At 44.1% G+C, this 19426-nt stretch overlaps 1 protein-coding gene and 1 non-coding gene across 2 annotated transcripts in view; both read left to right on the top strand.

The window, feature by feature from the left end:
- Positions 1 to 19426, top strand: part of LOC126482147 (odorant receptor Or2-like) — a 163000-nt gene that overhangs the window by 69211 nt on the left and 74363 nt on the right. Inside the window, exons 5-6 of the mRNA XM_050106123.1 lie at positions 6479 to 6631; positions 12615 to 12745. Coding sequence (XP_049962080.1) covers positions 6479 to 6631; positions 12615 to 12745 — 284 coding nt within the window. The remainder of the gene's footprint in view (positions 1 to 6478; positions 6632 to 12614; positions 12746 to 19426) is intronic.
- Positions 11838 to 11912, top strand: Trnat-ugu (transfer RNA threonine (anticodon UGU)). The gene has a single exon. It is a non-coding gene; the product is annotated as a tRNA-Thr (tRNA).

The raw sequence follows: 19426 nt of genomic DNA, 5'->3' as shown, positions 1-19426 counted from the left end.
GGACTAGTGTGGACAGCTTCATCAAAACAGTCTTCGGACTGAAGATCATAACAACAACATGATCACACTTTTCTATGGGCCAAAATCTATGTACAATAAAATCTAAATAACTTCTTTCGGTACGGTTTCTCCCCAGATATTTTATAAATCGAACGAAAAGGTATCACTGCGCTAAAAAACGGAAAGAAAGGACAAAGACGCGTAATAAAACCAATAAACAATATCACTGGTCTTTATTGTAGAATTATAAGAATAAGTTTCTGATACCGTTCTTTCACTGCTACCAGCGTATACAAATGCCTTTTTGCACTCAAAAGGGCTTTTTGCGCTATTTACTCACTTAAATTGTTTATCAGAACAAAGGGGCAACGATAACTACGATAGATGATGAATGGGTAGCTTTGAGAGACGAAATAGTGAAAGGCGAAGAGGTTGAATTAAGAAAAAGAAACAAGACCCAAAAGAAACAATCCTGGGCTTACATTTCAGCAAGATAACGCCAGTCTGCAGACGGCGAGAATTCCGCTGCCTGTCTTCGTGCTTGCCAAACATTATCTTGTCCAGCAAGATCGCCGGATCTCTCCCCAATTAAGAACATGTGCATTATGGGCAGGGCACTACAACCGTCTCGGGATTTTGACGATCTACTCGGCAGTTGGACAGAATTCGGCACGATATTTCGCTGGAGGATGTACAAGTCTGTCAATCAATGCCAAGCCGAATAACTGGTCGCGTAAGGCAGGACGTGAAACAACGAGTTGTGGACTTGCTCAATTTGTGAAGCTCTTTCTCTTGAATAAATCATCCAATTTTTCTGAGACTGAATCATTAATTAGACTATACATCTATCGATTCCCGTCCCATTCGGATAATTCTGTCGTCGTGCGTCGCTTTTTTTTTTTTTTTTTTTTTTTGTCTTAGAGTGCATTTTTTTACGTTTGCAACCTCAGTACGGAAATGTGCAAACTCTTCCTGAGAAAAATAACGTAGACCTCTTGGACAGTTTTAAAGTAAACGAACTTGTCTTTTAAACGGGAATTACACTGCAGAGTCGCGCGGAGTGACCACGCGGTTTGAGGCGCCATGTTGCGGATTAAGCGGCCCCTCCCGCCGGAGGTTCGAGTCCACCCTCGGGCATGGGTGTGTGTTTATTGTTCTTAGCATAAGTTAGTTTAAGTAGTGTGTAAGTCTAGGGACCGATGACTTCATCAGTTTGGCCCCCCAGGGATTCACACACATTTGAATATTTTGAACGCTGCAGATCAATCCGTTCCAACCGCACATGCGCATGGGCGCTTCCAACTGAAACGGCGAACGTTCTCGAAAACAGGTCGAAATCTTACGTAAGATTGACTATGTCCTCAAAACGTTTAGAAAACTGCCCTTGTAATTTTTTAAGGCCACAATGTTTTCTTCAAAACTCGAGTCTCCTTTTGACGACAGTGAGCATTTTGTAATTTCCACAAGACGTTTTTCTTGTTAAATGCATCCCTATCAAATCAGAAATATGTTTTATGCCATCTGAGGCTTTCCCAGCGTATACGATGCTTCCAAGGTTCTCGTGTGTATTGCCAGATGAAATCATCTAAGGTCCACGATGTTTTGGCGAACAACCGTTCCGCCATCATCAGGTGGAACTGATGGAAACCTGATGATGGCGGAGCAGTTGTTCGCCGAAATGTTGAGGACCTTCGGCGACTTCATCCGGCACCTAGAACTTTGGAATAGAAATATGTTGTTTCTCTCCTTGCAGAGTCTTACTGTTTGCAGTATGCAATCAAGTCCACTTATAATGCAAGGTGCGCAGTTCATTCTAGATGTCCCGATGTTCATTCCAGCTTCCCTTCTTACTTCATAAAGTCAACAATAGCGCGCTTTAACTGGAAAAGTCGTTCCATACGTGTCCCTTGACTTAACCAATGTAGTTTGCAGTAGTATATAATGTCTCCACACTCTTCGTTCAGGTCCATCGAAAATCCTTTAACTAACAGTGTAATAATACGTGCGACTTCAGAAAATTTACTATTCGTACTACCAGTTTTATCACGTGAAAATTTAGCACAAAGTACTTCTTGATGTACAGAACAATGAATCTCATCTGTCGATCTGTGTAATACTTTCCCTTTTAATCTCCAATTAAGTATTCAGATTCTTTCTGCATGACGTTTTAATGTCGTTCCATAGCAAATTTGCAGTATCCGTCGATTATGCGACTACATAATATGTATTAAGAATTTTTCCTTTCTCCCTTCTTTCATTCTCTTTCTTTTTCAAAGGCTTGTGACAATAGAGCGCTAGGCTACTTCTTTTTGTGCAAACAGCAACTGGACCTACGAATTTCCATTATATAGCGAACAAACAGGAGAGGGTAACCAGCACTGACACTACTATCCATCCGAGCTGAAGAGTTTCTTGCCGACCGCAGCATGCCACATCGCAATATTAAACGAAATGTCGCATCACTACTGAGTACTTGCGGGGAGTACCGAACAAAACCGAGGTGGGCCGAGCCTCGGACCCCACGCTGCCCGCATGTCGAGCTCGGCTGAAGTTTCGCACACCTTTTCCGACCCTGCTCTAAGTGCTCTTTCGAAGTTTATGATTGTGGTTTAGATAAAATTATTTCTATTATCACTCTTTGGGTAAACTGTTTGTCTGTTAGCTACTTAATATATAACATGAACAACAAGGTTCCGAGTAGACTTTCCTCGGCCTCCATTGAAGTTCTTCCTCATTCAGGATGCATCTTCCTTACCAAGAAATCCGTAGTCAATTCAGAAATTTCATTTGATACCCCATAGGGCTGTAATTCTGTTAGTAAGCTTCGGTCTGGTATTGAGTCAAACGTTGTTCGAAATTGTACCAAAAGTGCATTAAAATCATATTCTTGTCGCGTAAGGTGGGCGTTTCCTTGTGTAACGCGTCGTTTTGGCGGTCAAGGTTTGATTATGTCAACGTAAGTGTCAAGATTTTATCCCTCACAACTAGCGACATGTTCAACTATTTTTTCAATCTTTAATTCTGCAGTTATTTCGCTTAAGATGTTCTCGAATGCGGTTATTTTTTTCCGATTTCTGAGTAAGCGAAAGGAAAGTAACAAATGTATAAATTGTTTTCAAATTAGACCTGTAACTCATTAAATTCTTGCGAGTATGTATTTGTGCATAAATTAATAATGCTTGATTGTTCTATTGAGTTGACAATTCTAATATCACTACTTGGGAGTAGCGGGTAGCATTCATCTCACGCTAGGTGAGGAGAGCCCTACGTCATAGTGACGTAACGCTATGTCATCGTGACGGAAATAAACCTAAATCGACTTCATGAGTACGTATATCGATCTTTGCAGTTGTACCACAGAGGTTGCACGGTAAAGCGTAGTTGAAGTCACGGAGCAAAGGTAGCGGATCCCTGTTCGGACGCAACCACTTTAGCCGCAGTGTAAATGAATTAGGTCCTGTGACTCTGCCATGCAGTTAATAAAACAGCTACATTGCGCGCCAAAACGCCCACCAGATAGCCGTTCTCCCATCAGCCGCAGCACATCTAGCGAGCATTTTGGCGCGCAGTATAGCTGTTTTACTAACGGCTTGGCAGAGTCGCAGGACCTAATTCATTTACATTGTGGCTAAACCTCCATTGCTCGCCGAGCAACCGTCGGTTTTTAAATGGTCTTCGCATTCAGTGTCCTTGTCACTGCCGTAAGCCAAAACTGGTAGTACACACTGTCACATACGTCCCTTTCCACGTACGATGGACGCTTCAATTTTGACTATGCGTAGTCTACCATAAACAATCCAGGTAAATTTTACTTTTAATAAGACACTGCATTGCCTGTGTTGTTAAGAAGAATGAAAAACATGAAATGTATTTACAGTTGCGAGTACGAACAACTATCAGCTGTATAAGGGAATAATGACAGTGCCGATTTGTGTCGGACCAGGACTCGAACCCGGATACCCCGCTTTATGCCAGCGGTAACCTTAAGCGCTCTGATTATCCGTTAACGACGCACGGCCAGACCCACAATTTCCATATGTCGTCGTTTCTGCGTCACAACCTGTACTCGCTCATACAATATGTAATTTCTGTACTGGCGAGGACATTTTAATTGAACGTCGTTGCCTGGTATCTGCGGATAAATACAATATTGCAGTGTCTATGTTGTTAAGAAGAATGATGCAATTTTCCTTCGGAAATACAACCATGAATAACGACATGTGAAAGTTTGTGTTGGGCCGTGACTTGTGCACAGATAGCCAAAGCAGTGAAGGCGACCGTTCGCCTAAAGCGGGAAATACGGGTTCGAATTCAAATCCGCCACAAATTTTCACTGTCATCATTACCTTATACAGCTGATGCTTGTTCGTATACGCAACTGCGAATACATTACATGCATTTTACTCTTAAGTTAATTTCTTTTGCTGTCTATTCAGGTGTAGCAGTCAGCAATTTTCAGTCAGTGAACGAATATTTTCAGTCAGTAAAATTCGAGCAAAGTAAAATTTATTGGAATGTGAGAAGACAACGCACTAGAAATAGATTTTCATAAGACAGGTGACATATAGGTAGAAGCTTTGTGGCGGACATTGGTTATTGTCGAAAAAAGGCTTGAGGATACATTCGCAACTCCATGCAGGTGGGAAAGTAGTTTTCCGACTGTGACAGCTATGGAAGTGAATGAACAGAACAGTATTGAACCGTGGCACTACTCAATTCTTTAGAAAATTAAAATTACAATTTCACCACAGTTATTCAAAGGAAATAGGAAGCCCGGGATCACTGGTGATGGACAAGCCTGTGATTGTTTCACAATTTTAATTTGACTCAAAACAGATTGTGTTATAAACTTCATTTCGGACATTTGCCCTCTTACTGAGGCAATACACAAATCTTCATTTTGATTGAATTACACAAACACGAATAAGACTCATATTATTTTGCGTCCGCAACCAAAATCATTGATAGTAGGCACGGGGAATAATCAATCACAAATAATCGTTCTTGTTTAACCATATCTCAAGAAACTAATAACACTATACACTTCTAACCAAAGTTACACAGCCACATAATACCACAAAGAACAAAGAGATCTTAAAGCTTAATAAAACTGAACTGCCCACATAAAGGAACACAGTGAAACATGCTTATACTAAAAATACAAAGCGGGCTAACCAAGGTCGCAAAACTTGCACACAGGAATAATAACAAGTTGCACGTTCATTAAAGATACACAAATAATTAACATAAGTGTTAAGTAAGAATAGCTAGTAATAACTCATCCAGTAAAATGACTTACAGGAACGCTAATATTAGCAAAGTGGCCTCACTTAACTAACGGACATAATGACTCAGAATGATTCCCAAATTGCACTTAACTTTAGAGAACAGCGTTTAGAGAACAGCGTTAAGGCCCATAGCAGTGTTTGGAAGCAGTAACTCTACGACTGGCAGGATAGCAGGTGGTATATGTTTATATAAAATCCGACCGGCCCCACAATGAGCGGTCCTGTCAAGAATCCATAACCGCGCCGACGCCAGGGAACGAGTAGTCTTAACAAATGGCCTTGCAGCACAAATAGGTTGCAATGAAGACAAGGTCAAATCACAGCCACACTGGAATATATTATAAGCACGCTCCCAAATTATTATGGAGCAATACTCTAACATTACCCGTCTCCCAGTAAATTAGCAGGAAACGTAGAGATCACTCCCTGTTGCCTTAAGGCACTTTCAACATCAAATAAACATACCAAATGCGGCCGTGGCAAATGATTAAACCATTAACTCTACAGCTGCCGGGCACGTACACAACCTCAGCCAGTCCCAAAGTGGACAATATGTCCTAAAACAAGTTAAAATTTGCATGAAAACCACTTAAAACACACACTCCACGGATGATCAGAGACGGAATGAGGAACATCAGCCTCCTTAAGATAGCCACTGCGGAACCCAGCAGCTACCCATGCCACAAAAAGTTTCAACAATCTTCTTAGTTAAACACAGAATAAAAGTCATACGTAACTTGGAGCTTGCAAATTACGAGCTGGGGCGGCGAAACCACCGCAATTTTGCACGTCAAGGTGCCCAATGATCGGCACGGCACATATGGCGCGCGCCAAAAGACAAGGGCGGCGAGCACGGTGAAGCCCATGCACCACGGTTAGGGACGCGGGCTTGTTTTCAACACAAGTTGGCTCGTTGAACGCCGACCGGAGACTCACTCGTCACACGTTCACCCGCAAAACCGCTGGGGGAGCAGTCAAAGATAGCAGGTCAGCCGAGTATCGATATCAGCGACGCAAGCGGAACTCCCTAGCGCCAGCGGCCACGGCTCAAGTATGAACATGGATACAACCGTGGATATCCACATCCACACAGGCCTCTGCTTATCTCCTTCAGGGTAACAATTTCAGATAGTTTAGTATCGACTAGTGTAGAGGAATGAACCAGTAAGTGAACTGTGGTGCCTCGGCAGGTTCTGTCGCTGTACGTGGCTGCGACGTGCGTGGTGACAGTGGACGTGTTCTTCACGACGCTCGTCATGTACCTCGCGGCGCAGCTGCAGGTCCTCAACCTGCACCTGCAGGCCATGAACTGCGGACCCCGTCTGCCAGCAGCCACCGACGACGTAAGTTGCTTCTGAACGCTAGGCCACTGCATGCGCTTGCCCCATCCGGATGAAGTTCGCTCGCTTACTGCTTGCTGCAGTGTCAGAGAGAGAGAGAGAGAGAGAAAGAGAGAGAGAGAGAGAGAGAGAGAGAGAAGGAATAGGCCTCGTAGAACTCACTCGTTTCTGCGTACGAAGTGTGAGAAAAAAGTAATGAAACTGGCAACACTGCGAGAGATCTGGCAACGCTGTGTTGCTCTACTTGTGCAGACCGGTGCGTTCATTCCTTACAGATACTCAGTCCGAGTTTCAGCTCCGCACAGCCACTACCTTATTTCTGAGAGCACCATTAGTGAGGCTGTGTTTTTGTGCCGCGGGGGATTAGCCAAGCGGTCTCAGGCGCTGCACTCACGGACTGTGCGGCTGGTCCCGGCGAAGGTTCGAGTCCTCCCTCGGGCATGGGTGTGTGTGTTTGTCCTTAGGATAATTTAGGTTAAGTAGCGTGTAAGCTTAGGGACTGATGACCTTAGCAGTTAAGTCCCATAATATTTCACACATATTTAGATTTTTTTGTGTTTTTGTTGTGTGTTACGAAAATGGAAAAGCGGAATTTATAGCAACGTTATGCAATCAAGTTTTGTGTTAGATTTGGAGAATCCGCGAGTGTGAACTTTGAAAACTTGAAACAGGTCCACGGGAAAAATTACTTACCAAGAACACAAGTTTTTCCCTTGCACAAATCATTTTTGGAAGTTCGAGAACACGTTGGAGATGAATCTCGCACAGAGACCTTCAACTTAAAAAGCCGACGAAAACGTCGAATGTGTGCTTGATCTTGTGAGGTCAGACTCATATTTACCAATAAGGATGATGGGTGACCTGTTAAACTTTAGCACTTTCACCGTACATCAAATTTTGACCGAAGTTTTGCACATGCAAATGGTTAGTGCTAAAATTGTGCCGTAAAATCTCACATCTGAGCAGAAGGACACACGAAGAAATGTGTGCGTTGATCTTCTTCAGAGGATTGTCAGTAACCACGAGTGGCTCAGTCATGTGTTCACAGGTGATGAAACTTGGAATTTTTAATAGGATCCTGAGACAAATCGGCAGAGTGAGGAGTGGCACACTGAGACATCTCCTCGACCGAAAGAAGGTCGAATGAACAAATCAAAGATCGAAACAAAACTGATTTACTTTTTTGATAGTAGGGGTATCTCACATGCAGAATTTGTTCCTCCAGGACAAGCTGATAATCTAGTGTTTTAGAAAGATGTCATTGAAAGGCTCACGAAAAGGGTGAATTGGGTGAGTCCCGTCCTTACAGACAGTAGAACCTGCGTCACGACAATGCACCATGTCACACTGCCACTTCCGTCACCGAATTTTTGACCTCAAAAGGCATTCCTGTTTTTCCACAGCGCCCTGTTCACGTGATCTGAGTACTTGTGACATTTTTCTCTTTCCCGAAATTGAAAGAGTCTTAAAAGGACTTTTTTTTGGGACACTGGAGAACATTACAAAGAATGTGACCGACATGTTAAAGGCCCTACCCGTTGAAGGATTTCAGCGATGCTAACAAGACTGGGAACGACGACTCTGTCAGTGTATAGCTACTGAAGGGAACTACTTTGTACTTTGGAGGGGACAATATTGTTGTAGAAAAAAGTAAAAAGGTGGTTAATAAAAAATCAGTCTCATTATTTTTCTCACACACCTCGTACGCCGTAAAAGCTGCAGTGTGCACAGGCTAGATGCTCTTCCTCAGCGCTTCGCGCTGCATTGTGACACAATGACCACAACATCTCCTTTAAAAAAAAAAAAAAGAAAAATTAATTTGGCTTACGTTTATTGAACCATACTACCAACAGACAGAACACCAAATTTCATATGTACAAGTGAACATTTCGTATGAAATAAAATAGGAGCTTTTATACGAGGGTAATCCCAAAAGTAAGGTCTTCTATTTTTTTATAAGTAAATAGACCTATTTATTTCTGCAGTGGTTTACATCAGTTTACAGCTTGAACATTTAGCTATTTTTCGACATAATCACCATTTCTGTCGATGCATTTTTGTAGACGCTGTGGCAGTTTTTGTATGCCATGTCATACCAGCTCGCCGCCATGCTGTTCAGAAAGTTATGAACCTATTCTTTCACCTTGCCGGATCGCGCCCAAGCCGAGAACGTTTGGAGAATTACGGGCGTTATGGGTAGTGCCTTCCAACCATTTCGGATTTTGACAATCCATCTCGCCAATTGGGCAGAATTTGGCACAATATCCCAATAACTCCATCAATCAATGACAAGCCGAATAATTGCTTGCATGAGGGCCAGAAGTGGACCGACACGTTATGGACTTGTTCAATTTGTGAAGCTCTTTCTATTGAATAAATCATCCAATTCCAAATCCTACGTGATACGTCGTTTTTTTGTCTTAGGCTGTTTGCACATTACACGATTTCGCCCGTATGGGAAAAAACCGAAAGGGCAAATTTTCTTAGTCAACTGTTGAAGAGCATGAGACCTTTCACATTTTACGGCTACAACACGGGCACGATTTTTTGTCGCGTTGCAACCATCCAGTGCCACTGCCGCCACACGGCACCGTGCCGTACTCTCGGCTCAGTGGTCCATGTGACCAAGTGCATACTTTCACACTACATAATTTCAGTCGTACGGGAGCTGTCCCCAGTGTACGCCTCAGCCATTAGCAGTTATCCAACCGCAACCATTTTTAAACATTCAACAACCTCCATTCCCACCTCAACAATATGCAGGGCCTAATTTTTCCAGTCAGATTACATCTAGCGTAGAAGAACATTCCTTGTATCAGCATAGGCCTATATGTGGACTGCAAAATCATTCAAAGGAAGCATACCATTCAACGCCTCTCCAAAAAAGTACACAATCCAAACCAGAAACACAGACATCACATGACGTGCACGAAATTGTTCACAGTGACTCTTCACAAAGTGAAAATTTTGCACGTCCATCTTTTTCTCCTTCAGGTAATTCCATATTCTGGTTTCTTCAATTGATATCATCAATTTGTTTTTGGAACGTAGCAAATAATCTACCAAAACAAGAAACACAATGAAATCCATAATTTGATCAAAAACCTACAATGTTTGTATTTTCCGAATTTCATATTTGTTCATAATTGTATTTTTATCGATAACATAATCTCACTTCCAGCCTAATAAATAAAATCGACAATTTTACATGTGTTTTATTGTTTTGCCTACTACTACAATATCACCTTACTGCACAACCATCCTTCCTGTTCGTATGGTAAATAGAAATATAATAAAAGAATTTTACACATAGAATTTGAAAAAACACAGCAATAAGAGTTTATACATGTATTATTTAGCTTCATATTTGTTCAAACAACAGTAATAACAAAGTTGTATTTACAAACTTACCTTAAAGTCATAGCCAGCATTTCAATAGGCTGTATACATGGACATGTCCGAAAGAACAGATACCATCTTCATATATATATATATATATATATATATATATATATATATATATATATATATATATATATATATATATATACACTCCTGGAAATTGAAATAAGAACACCGTGAATTCATTGTCCCAGGAAGGGGAAACTTTATTGACACATTCCTGGGGTCAGATACATCACATGATCACACTGACAGAACCACAGGCACATAGACACAGGCAACAGAGCATGCACAATGTCGGCACTAGTACAGTGTATATCCACCTTTCGCAGCAATGCAGGCTGCTATTCTCCCATGGAGACGATCGTAGAGATGCTGGATGTAGTCCTGTGGAACGGCTTGCCATGCCATTTCCACCTGGCGCCTCAGTTGGACCAGCGTTCGTGCTGGACGTGCAGACCGCGTGAGACGACGCTTCATCCAGTCCCAAACATGCTCAATGGGGGACAGATCCGGAGATCTTGCTGGCCAGGGTAGTTGACTTACACCTTCTAGAGCACGTTGGGTGCCACGGGATACATGCGGACGTGCATTGTCCTGTTGGAACAGCAAGTTCCCTTGCCGGTCTAGAAATGGTAGAACGATGGGTTCGATGACGGTTTGGATGTACCGTGCACTATTCAGTGTCCCCTCGACGATCACCAGTGGTGTACGGCCAGTGTAGGAGATCGCTCCCCACACCGTGATGCCGGGTGTTGGCCCTGTGTGCCTCGGTCGTATGCAGTCCTGATTGTGGCGCTCACCTGCACGACGCCAAACACGCATACGACCATCATTGGCACCAAGGCAGAAGCGACTCTCATCGCTGAAGACGACACGTCTCCATTCGTCCCTCCATTCACGTCTGTCGCGACACCACTGGAGGCGGGCTGCACGATGTTGGGGCGTGAGCGGAAGACGGCCTAACGGTGTGCGGGACCGTAGCCCAGCTTCATGGAGATGGTTGCGAATGGTCCTCGCCGATACCCCAGGAGCAACAGTGTCCCTAATTTGCTGGGAAGTGGCGGTGCGGTCCCCTACGGCACTGCGTAGGATCCTACGGTCTTGGCGTGCATCCGTGCGTCGCTGCGGTCCGGTCCCAGGCCGACGGGCACGTGCACCTTCCGCCGACCACTGGCGACAACATCGATGTACTGTGGAGGCCTCACGCCCCACGTGTTGAGCAATTCGGCGGTACGTCCACCCGGCCTCCCGCATGCCCACTATACGCCCTCGCTCAAAGTCCGTCAACTGCACATACGGTTCACGTCCACGCTGTCGCGGCATGCTACCAGTGTTAAAGACTGCGATGGAGCTCCGTATGCCACGGTAAACTGGCTGACACTGACGGCGGCGGTGCACAAATGCTGCGCAGCTAGCGCCATTCGACGGCCAACACCGCGGTTCCTGGTGTGTCCGCTGTGCCGTGCGTGTGATCATTGCTTGTACAGCCCTCTCGCAGTGTCCGGAGCAAGTATGGTGGGTCTGACACACCGGTGTCAATGTGTTCTTTTTTCCATTTCCAGGAGTGTATATATATATATATATATATATATATGTCGTTAAGGCTCACCGGCCATTTGACCATCTTCTTCCGTGCGGATGCACAAACAGTGCCCGAACTCTTACGGGAATCGGCAGTAAAGCCGCAAGTAATGAGTATGATGGGCAGGAGCGCTATGGATATAGTGCGGGACAGTAAGTTGGAAATATGGGTCTCACGGGAGGCGTGCCAGAGATAGGTACCTGGAGTCGCACTATCCTCTGTGTCCTCGGTGGCTCAAATGGGTAGAGCGTCTGCCATGTAAGCAGGAGATCCCGGGTTCGAGTCCCGGTCGAGACACACATTTCCAACAGTCCCCGTTGACTTAATATCAACGCCTGTACGCAGCTAAGGGTATTCATTTCATTGTTAAGTGTATAATTGTGTCGGAACATCAGCCCTAAAGAGTTTATTTTTTATTTATTTATTGCTATGCAGTTTTCAAACTGCATAAGGTGCTGTCCATAGTTGTAGTCGTATAATGTGTTGTAACTGTTTAAATACAGGTTGTGTTCGTTAACACATAATTGCATAGTTACGTACTGACACAGGTAAAGACATTTTTGAATTAAAAAGCAAAAATCCGTGTCAGAAACTGTTTACTTTGCGTTATGTAGCAGTTCAGTGTTAACATTTTCTCCAAAATGAGATTACTGATGTCACCGACTACCCTATTTACCCTCTGTTGAGCATGTCCCGCGGTTGCGGGCCAGTGGATCCTGTAATGCAGCGGATATGAAACGAGTGATTGATGATGTAAATTTTATATTATACAAAAAATAATCGATAGTAAAGCTTTTTATCTCTAAAATTTAATTCACTGTGAGAGAAATAGCATCATACTGCAGACTGTATATTGGTACAACTTGTTTCACGTCGAACTAAATGCTAGCTACTCTTATTGTGTTCATACGTTGTGGAAACATAACCACATCAAATTATTAATGGTATAAACACCGCCGAACGTTGTGCACTGAGCGCACTTTTCGTTTTTGATACCAGACGATGGACGCCTGCAACAACCCAGTCGTCGCCAAGAAGTCAGAGGAAGCAGACGGACTTCCGTCAGCTAACCCTCGCGACGCCCACGCGCAATTGGTTCGCAATGTGCTGCACCACCAGGTCATCATAAGGTACGTCAGCACAGCGGCACACTCAGATATACTCTTTGGTTCGTCAGCGGTTGTCACTGAACATCTTACTTTACTGTTGACTGATTATAAGACGTACACTGCCTTACAAAAAAGTGAAGCACCCAGATGATGTGGTCAGATGTCACAGTAACTTCGTACAAGTACACACCATCAGCGGGTATGTAAATGATTAGGGTTGCAATCCTGTGTGATAGGTACAACGGCCACCAGAGTGCGTTAGTGTTGTTCGTGTTTACTGTTGTTACCAAGCTAGGTAGGATATGTAAGAGGCGTGAACAGCGCCGGATGTTGAGTGAACACTGTGATGGACAGGGGACCAAACAGCGAGGTCATCGATTCCCATCGGATTAGGGAAGCAGGGGGAAGGAAGTCGGCCGTGCCCTTTCACAGGAACAATCCCGGATTTACCTGAAGTGATTTAGAAAAATCACGGAAAACCTAAATCAGGATGGCTGGACATGGGTTTGAACCTTCGTCCTCCCGAATGCGAGTCTAGTTTGCCAAGCACTGCGTCGTCTCACTTTGTCCACCCACTCGTCTGAGACAGCATTATCTGCTTACAGAGTTTGGAAGGGTCCTGTTGTGGGCCTTCATTTGGTTGGTTGATTGAATAGTTCAGTATCATGAATTGTTGAGCAGTCGGACGTGAAGCTGGACCGATGTTGAACAGCATGAGAACGTAAGGGCAAGCACATTCATCGTCAAAATCCAGTCGACTATGTCTGACCACACCAAGCGAGGTGGTGTTGTGGATAGCACACTGGAACTGCGGTCGGCGGAACGACGGTTCACAATCGCGGTCGGGGGGACGACGGTTCGCATCCACGTCCAACCATCCAGATTTAGGTTTTCTGTGATTTCCCCGAATCACTCCAGGCAAATGCCAGGTTGGTTCCTTTGAAAGGATACGACTGATTTCCCTGTTCTTGAAACAGGCCCAGCTTGTGCTCCGTCCATAATGACCTCGATGTCGACGGGATGTAAGCGCTAACCTTTCTTTCTTCATTATGTCTAAGCACTATAAGGGAGAACTGCCGTATCCTGCACCGAGCACACTGTAACCCCTCCACATCTGCGCCTGCCATTCGAGAACAAAAACATTCTGTGTAATCAGTACTATCAGTCGGAGACCAGCAGCAGCTGGACTGTGGAATAACACTCGTTTTCAGAAAAGAAAATACCCTGAATGAGTGGAGATAGGACGTTCATATTCACAGGACATGTACACTCGACAGCAAAAAAAGTGGATCACTGCGGAATACAACCAACATAACGTAGCTGTGTTGCAGGTCCTCTAAACACCAAAACCCCGTGGGGTACAGTCGTCTTTATGGCAGTCAGTCTAAGAGTCAACTAATATCGTCATATCGGATTATTTTACATATATCGTACAGCAATCCTTAGTCAAAATTAAATACTTGAGAAAATACATGGAGTTACACTGCTGTATGGCAATTGGAAAAAAGATTTTCGCTCTCAAAAAGGTTTTCCATACATGTGCTGAACGTCGCTCAACGGCGAGTAGCTCTGGAAACTGGATATTGGACGAACCAGTAAAAAAACGTGATTAATGGCAACAAGCACTCTATGAAAATCTAAACATTAACAGCGAATCACCAGTAATATCATTGTTCTCGTAACACATCAACAGCTACGTGTACACAAATTTGAACTTTAAATGACATGACCAACGTCGTCGGTCTGAACCTGGATTCAAACCCAGCACCTATAGCCATTGCTAACCAAGCTAAGCTTTGTTTGTGCCTTATTGAGACCTGATCACTAGGCATAAAGGGACGTGAAGTATAGACGTTTGCACCAGTATCAGTTATCAATTCAGATACTGAAAATAAATGACGAAAATGTTTGTACTGAACTGGGAATCCTGTCATAACAGTTACCTTCCTGGGAACTACCCCCAACGACGTTTAGTATGGTGTCATTCACAAGGAACAAGGTATGCTCATCTTTAAAATTGAAAAGCTATCATGTAAAGCTTGTGACAGGGATGTGAACCCAGCGCCTAATCGGATTGTTAACGAAGTATGTAAAATCAGAAGTTAAATATCAAATGTTTTCACCAATAGCGAGATGTTGGAACCTTAAATGACGATAGAATTGTTTTTGCCTGACTGGGATTCGAACCCAGCATCTAGCGCCGTCGTTTTCTAGCCAGGAACAGACGATAAATAGCTATTGTTCGTTCACCAGTAGCGAGATGTGCGCACGTTTGCCGGCTGGCGTGGCCGTGCGGTTCTAGGCGCTTCAGTCTGGAACCGCGCGACCGCTACGGTCGCAGGTTCGAATCCTGCCTCGGGCATGGATGTGTGTGATGTCCTTAGGTTAGTTAGGTTTAAGTAGTTCTAAGTTCTAGGGGACTGATGACCTCAAATGTTAAGTCCCATAGTGCTCAGAGCCATTTGAACCATTTTTTGCGCATGTTTAGCTATACTTCGGTCGACGAAAATTTCTGTGCTGAATGGAATTAAAACCCCGCACACGTGGTCATGAAGACACTTTAACAATCAAATTCTTTTCCAATAATAGCTAGGAGTGGCATGTTTGTACTTTCAATGATGTGATGGAAAATACTCTGCTGGCTAGAAGTTGAATCCACAACATGTCGTTGGTGATCACAACGAACACAACGTCAAACCCAAATCCGTTTTCGCCAGTAGGATGGAGAGGAATGTTTGAACTTGAAAAGATCTAAGGAAACGTTTGATCTTGTAATGTTGTGATAAAAAGCTCATCATGTGGCTGTGAGTTGAAACGAACACGTTACAGCTGACAACGCACGAAGAGACGTTGAAACTGCAAACTATTTTTCACTAGTAGTTCGGAGTGCACATGCTAGGGCTTGAAATGAAATAATGAATATTTTGTGCTCATCAGGATTCGAAACCAGATAGGTGCCTTTCGAGGAGGCCTGGAAGAGTTTACAATCTTGGGGAACACAGTGAAATCGAATTCGAATCCCAATCCAGCACCACAATTTTCAACGTCTCAGTTTCAAATAAAGTAAGAGCCTTGTGAATTTATATGGCCATTGGGTCATTAAATGAAATACGTTTTCTAGTTTACGACGGCTTGCTGGTGACACAGTCTCTGCCTTCCGGGGTTTCTCCATGTCACAGCTCAAACGAATGCCACTCTGCCCCAGTCGGCAGCGAAGGGATGTTATCTGTACTGCGGATATTGAACTACGAAGCTTACTGGCGTTCTGTACTTGTCGTTACTACGGGTGAAGGGGAGTTACTTGTGTGTGTTAAAATATACGCCTGACGTGAGATGTGAACCTACACGTTTTACACATCAATACCAGATTAATCCACTAGATCACAGAACCCCCTGCCAAGCACATAATTATGAATTGCAGAGTATTAATTTAGATGTAGATGCAGATGTCAAGGTACGGGTAACAGGAAGGAGTGCAGAAGTGCAAAATATAAGGGTGAAATGCTTGCAAAGTATTGCTTACTTAGGTGTGCCACAGTTCGTTTTATGTTAGGACCGAGAGATAAGGAAGGACTGTTTTCAGAAAGAAGAATGGGTTATAGGGAAGGGGAGATCAAAGAATACGGTTTCATAGGTGTTGAGAGGAATGATAGAGAGTAATGACAGCAGTAATTAAAAGAGAGAATGTTGCGTCAATGGAAACCGCTAGATTTGTTTATAAAGTTTTGGGGGAATGGAATAGAAGGGCACTTGCGATGATAGTGTCACAGAGAGAGTGTGTGAGAGAGAATAGAGGAGATATTAACAACGAGTTAGCCGGCTGTAGTGGCCGTGCGGTTCTAGGCGCTGCAGTCTGGAACCGCGAGATCGCTACGGTCGCAGGTTCGAATTCTGCCTCGGTCATGGATGTGTGTTTATGTCCTTGGTTAGTTAGGTTTAACTAGTTCTAAGTTCTAGGGGACTAATGACCTCAGAAGTGGAGTCCCATAGTGCTCAGAGCCATTTTTTGAACAACGACTAAACATAATATGAAATCGATCGCGTATTGTGTGGAGGACGGAGGGTGTATTCATGGATGGAGGGGAAGAGAGAGATGTATTTGAAATAGCAAAAACTACTGTGACAGAGTCCATCTACGCTGATTAGTTTCTAAGTATCTAGACAGGCTCTAAATGAAATCAAAATAGAATATTTAACAAACTGTATATTCAAAAGAAAACCACTTGAATTAAAAAGGCAACTTAAAGGAAAACTAATTCATATTGTATATTTTCTGTTGCCGCGCAATCTTCCACTAGCTCCCAATGAGGAAAAATGACGAAAAAGAAGACATAACAAAACATTTTAAAGACTCTAATATTTTATCCAGAATCCTTCATTATTTTGTACTTCTATCATGCGTCTTGGCATAGAATGTATAAGCCGTCGGACGTAACAACCTGAAGAAGCAACTTCCTCCCAGGCTTCCAGGACGCAGTCCCAAAGAACGTACGCAGTAGTTGGTTGGTTTCGTGGCCAGTTCTCTGTTAATGTTCTGGCGACCTCAGCCCACACGTTTTCCATGGGGTTCATACCAGCCGCCCGTGACGGTCAGTCCATGACGTTGACGCCAATCGTGGAGAGCCGCTGCTGACAAATGCAGACTTGTGAATGGGAGAATGCTCCTCTTGCAATGTGACGTCCCCTTCTACGTACAGCATTCGCACTGACGGAAGCATCTCATTTTCCAATATGTGGGCATACTGCACTCTGCCCAGAGTTCCTTCTATCCTGTGAAGAATTCCCGCCCATCTCGCAGAAATCCAACCCCAGCAGGTAACAGATAGCCGGCCACTTCTTCTCGTAGTGGTTACATATTCGCGTCGATGGCGAGTCCCTTGCGGCCTGTAAACGATGCGTGGACCGTCGTTACTAGTGGAAAAGACCTTCTTATCAGTGGAAATGACGTTGTCCCACGACGCCCTCAGATGGAGCTCCGCAAATGCTAGCCGGTATAAAACGTTGTCTTCGCTGAGCTCTTGTTTCACGGCAGATCGTCGTGCATGCAGTCCAGCGTCCCTCAGCCTTCGGCGAATCGTGTCACTGGAGCCGGGGAAGTTGGCCTCCCGCCGCAACTGCTTCATATTCAGAAAGGGATTATCTCTGCTCCGACACTAGGCCCCTGTCTTCCTGCTGGAGCTCACTCTCTTCCTGCCTGAGCCAGGAGCCCTGTTGGTGGTGCCACTTTCAAGGCAGATCCTCCACCATCTCGTTGCAGTGGGATGTGGTACGCCGTACCGTCTGTCAGCTTCTCTGATGGAACATCCTCCTTCTTCAATGAGAGCGACGACTCTATCTCGAATAGACCTCCCCAGTGAGCCATTACAGCAGACAGCTTGATGTGTATTTCTGCTTGCCGCTCTTATACTGATGCCAGGAGATGAGGTAAACATATTTGCGTCAAACGGAGCGGCAGAGGCATGCGGCGCAGCCGTGCTGGCTCGTCCCGGGCTGTTGGCCCACCAACGCCACCGCCAGCTCGCTCACTTCCGTCTCGCCTCGGCCAGCCTGGCTGGCCCGTAGCTCGCGAGCCGCGGCTAGTACAGACCCGGGCCGCAAGGCCACGATCACCCCTTGAAGGATCAAAAGTTACATCTAACCTAGCCAAGCCTGTAGTATAAACTAACGCAGATACAGCTATTATGCTATAACATGTGCAGGCACACCTACAGTTGACGATTCATTCAAATATTTGACGAACAATACGTTCAAAAATACATTCATTTTGAACATAGCTACCACAAAATATTTCACCTAGCAAGCAATAGCATGACGCAGGAAACTATTCTTTCTTGTAAGCGCTCTGCATTTGATGTAGCCTTAAGAAAACGTGTACAACCACGACAACTAAGCGGAATATAAAGGTAAACAGGTTTGGAGGCAGCTTCTCCAAATAATAGTATATACGTAGTATATAATACACGTTTTGTGCACTTATAACATGTACTCAGTGTCTCTGAAACAATACGTGCTGCACGACGGAAATTACTTTCTGCTGAGACACTTCATTTACATCTCAATGATACACCACTACTAGAGAACATTGCTCTTTACGGCAGTCAGTCCACTTGTAAATTAACACCATGATATCGCAGATATTAGGCAACACGTTACTAGGGATGAGAAAGGCCGTAAGGTTTGCAACTAAACATGCTACTCCTAGCTACTACTGTATAAGAATTTGATTATTAACGTGTCTTCATAAGCATGTGTGCGGCTTTCGACTCTCAGTCAGCATAGACGTTTTCGTCACCTTATTTCTAGTTAAACGTGCGCATATCTCGCTAATGGTGGACCAACAATGGACATTTCTCGTCTGTTCTTGGTTAGACTACGACGGCGGTAGGCGCCGGATTCGAATCCCGGTCAGGCAATACAACTCCAGTCGTCATTTAAGGTTCCAACCTCACTACTGGTGACAAACTGTGATATCTACATTCTCATTTTACATACTTATTCAACAATCTGATTAGTGCCGTGTTCGCATCCTTGTCACCAGCATTACATGATGGCATTTCAATTTAAACATGTGCATCCCTTGTTCCTTGACAATGCAACAATATACAACATCTTTCGAGGTTAATTACCAAGAAGGTAATTGTCATGTTAGGGTTCCTGGTTTCGTACAGACATTATCGTCATTTACGTTCAAGTTGAGAATTG

The sequence above is a fragment of the Schistocerca serialis genome, chromosome 5 (assembly GCF_023864345.2).
Source record: "Schistocerca serialis cubense isolate TAMUIC-IGC-003099 chromosome 5, iqSchSeri2.2, whole genome shotgun sequence".
Lineage (NCBI taxonomy): Eukaryota > Metazoa > Arthropoda > Insecta > Orthoptera > Acrididae > Schistocerca > Schistocerca serialis.
The sequence above is the reverse complement of the archived record's forward strand: the minus strand, read 5'-3'. Positions and strand labels throughout refer to the sequence as shown.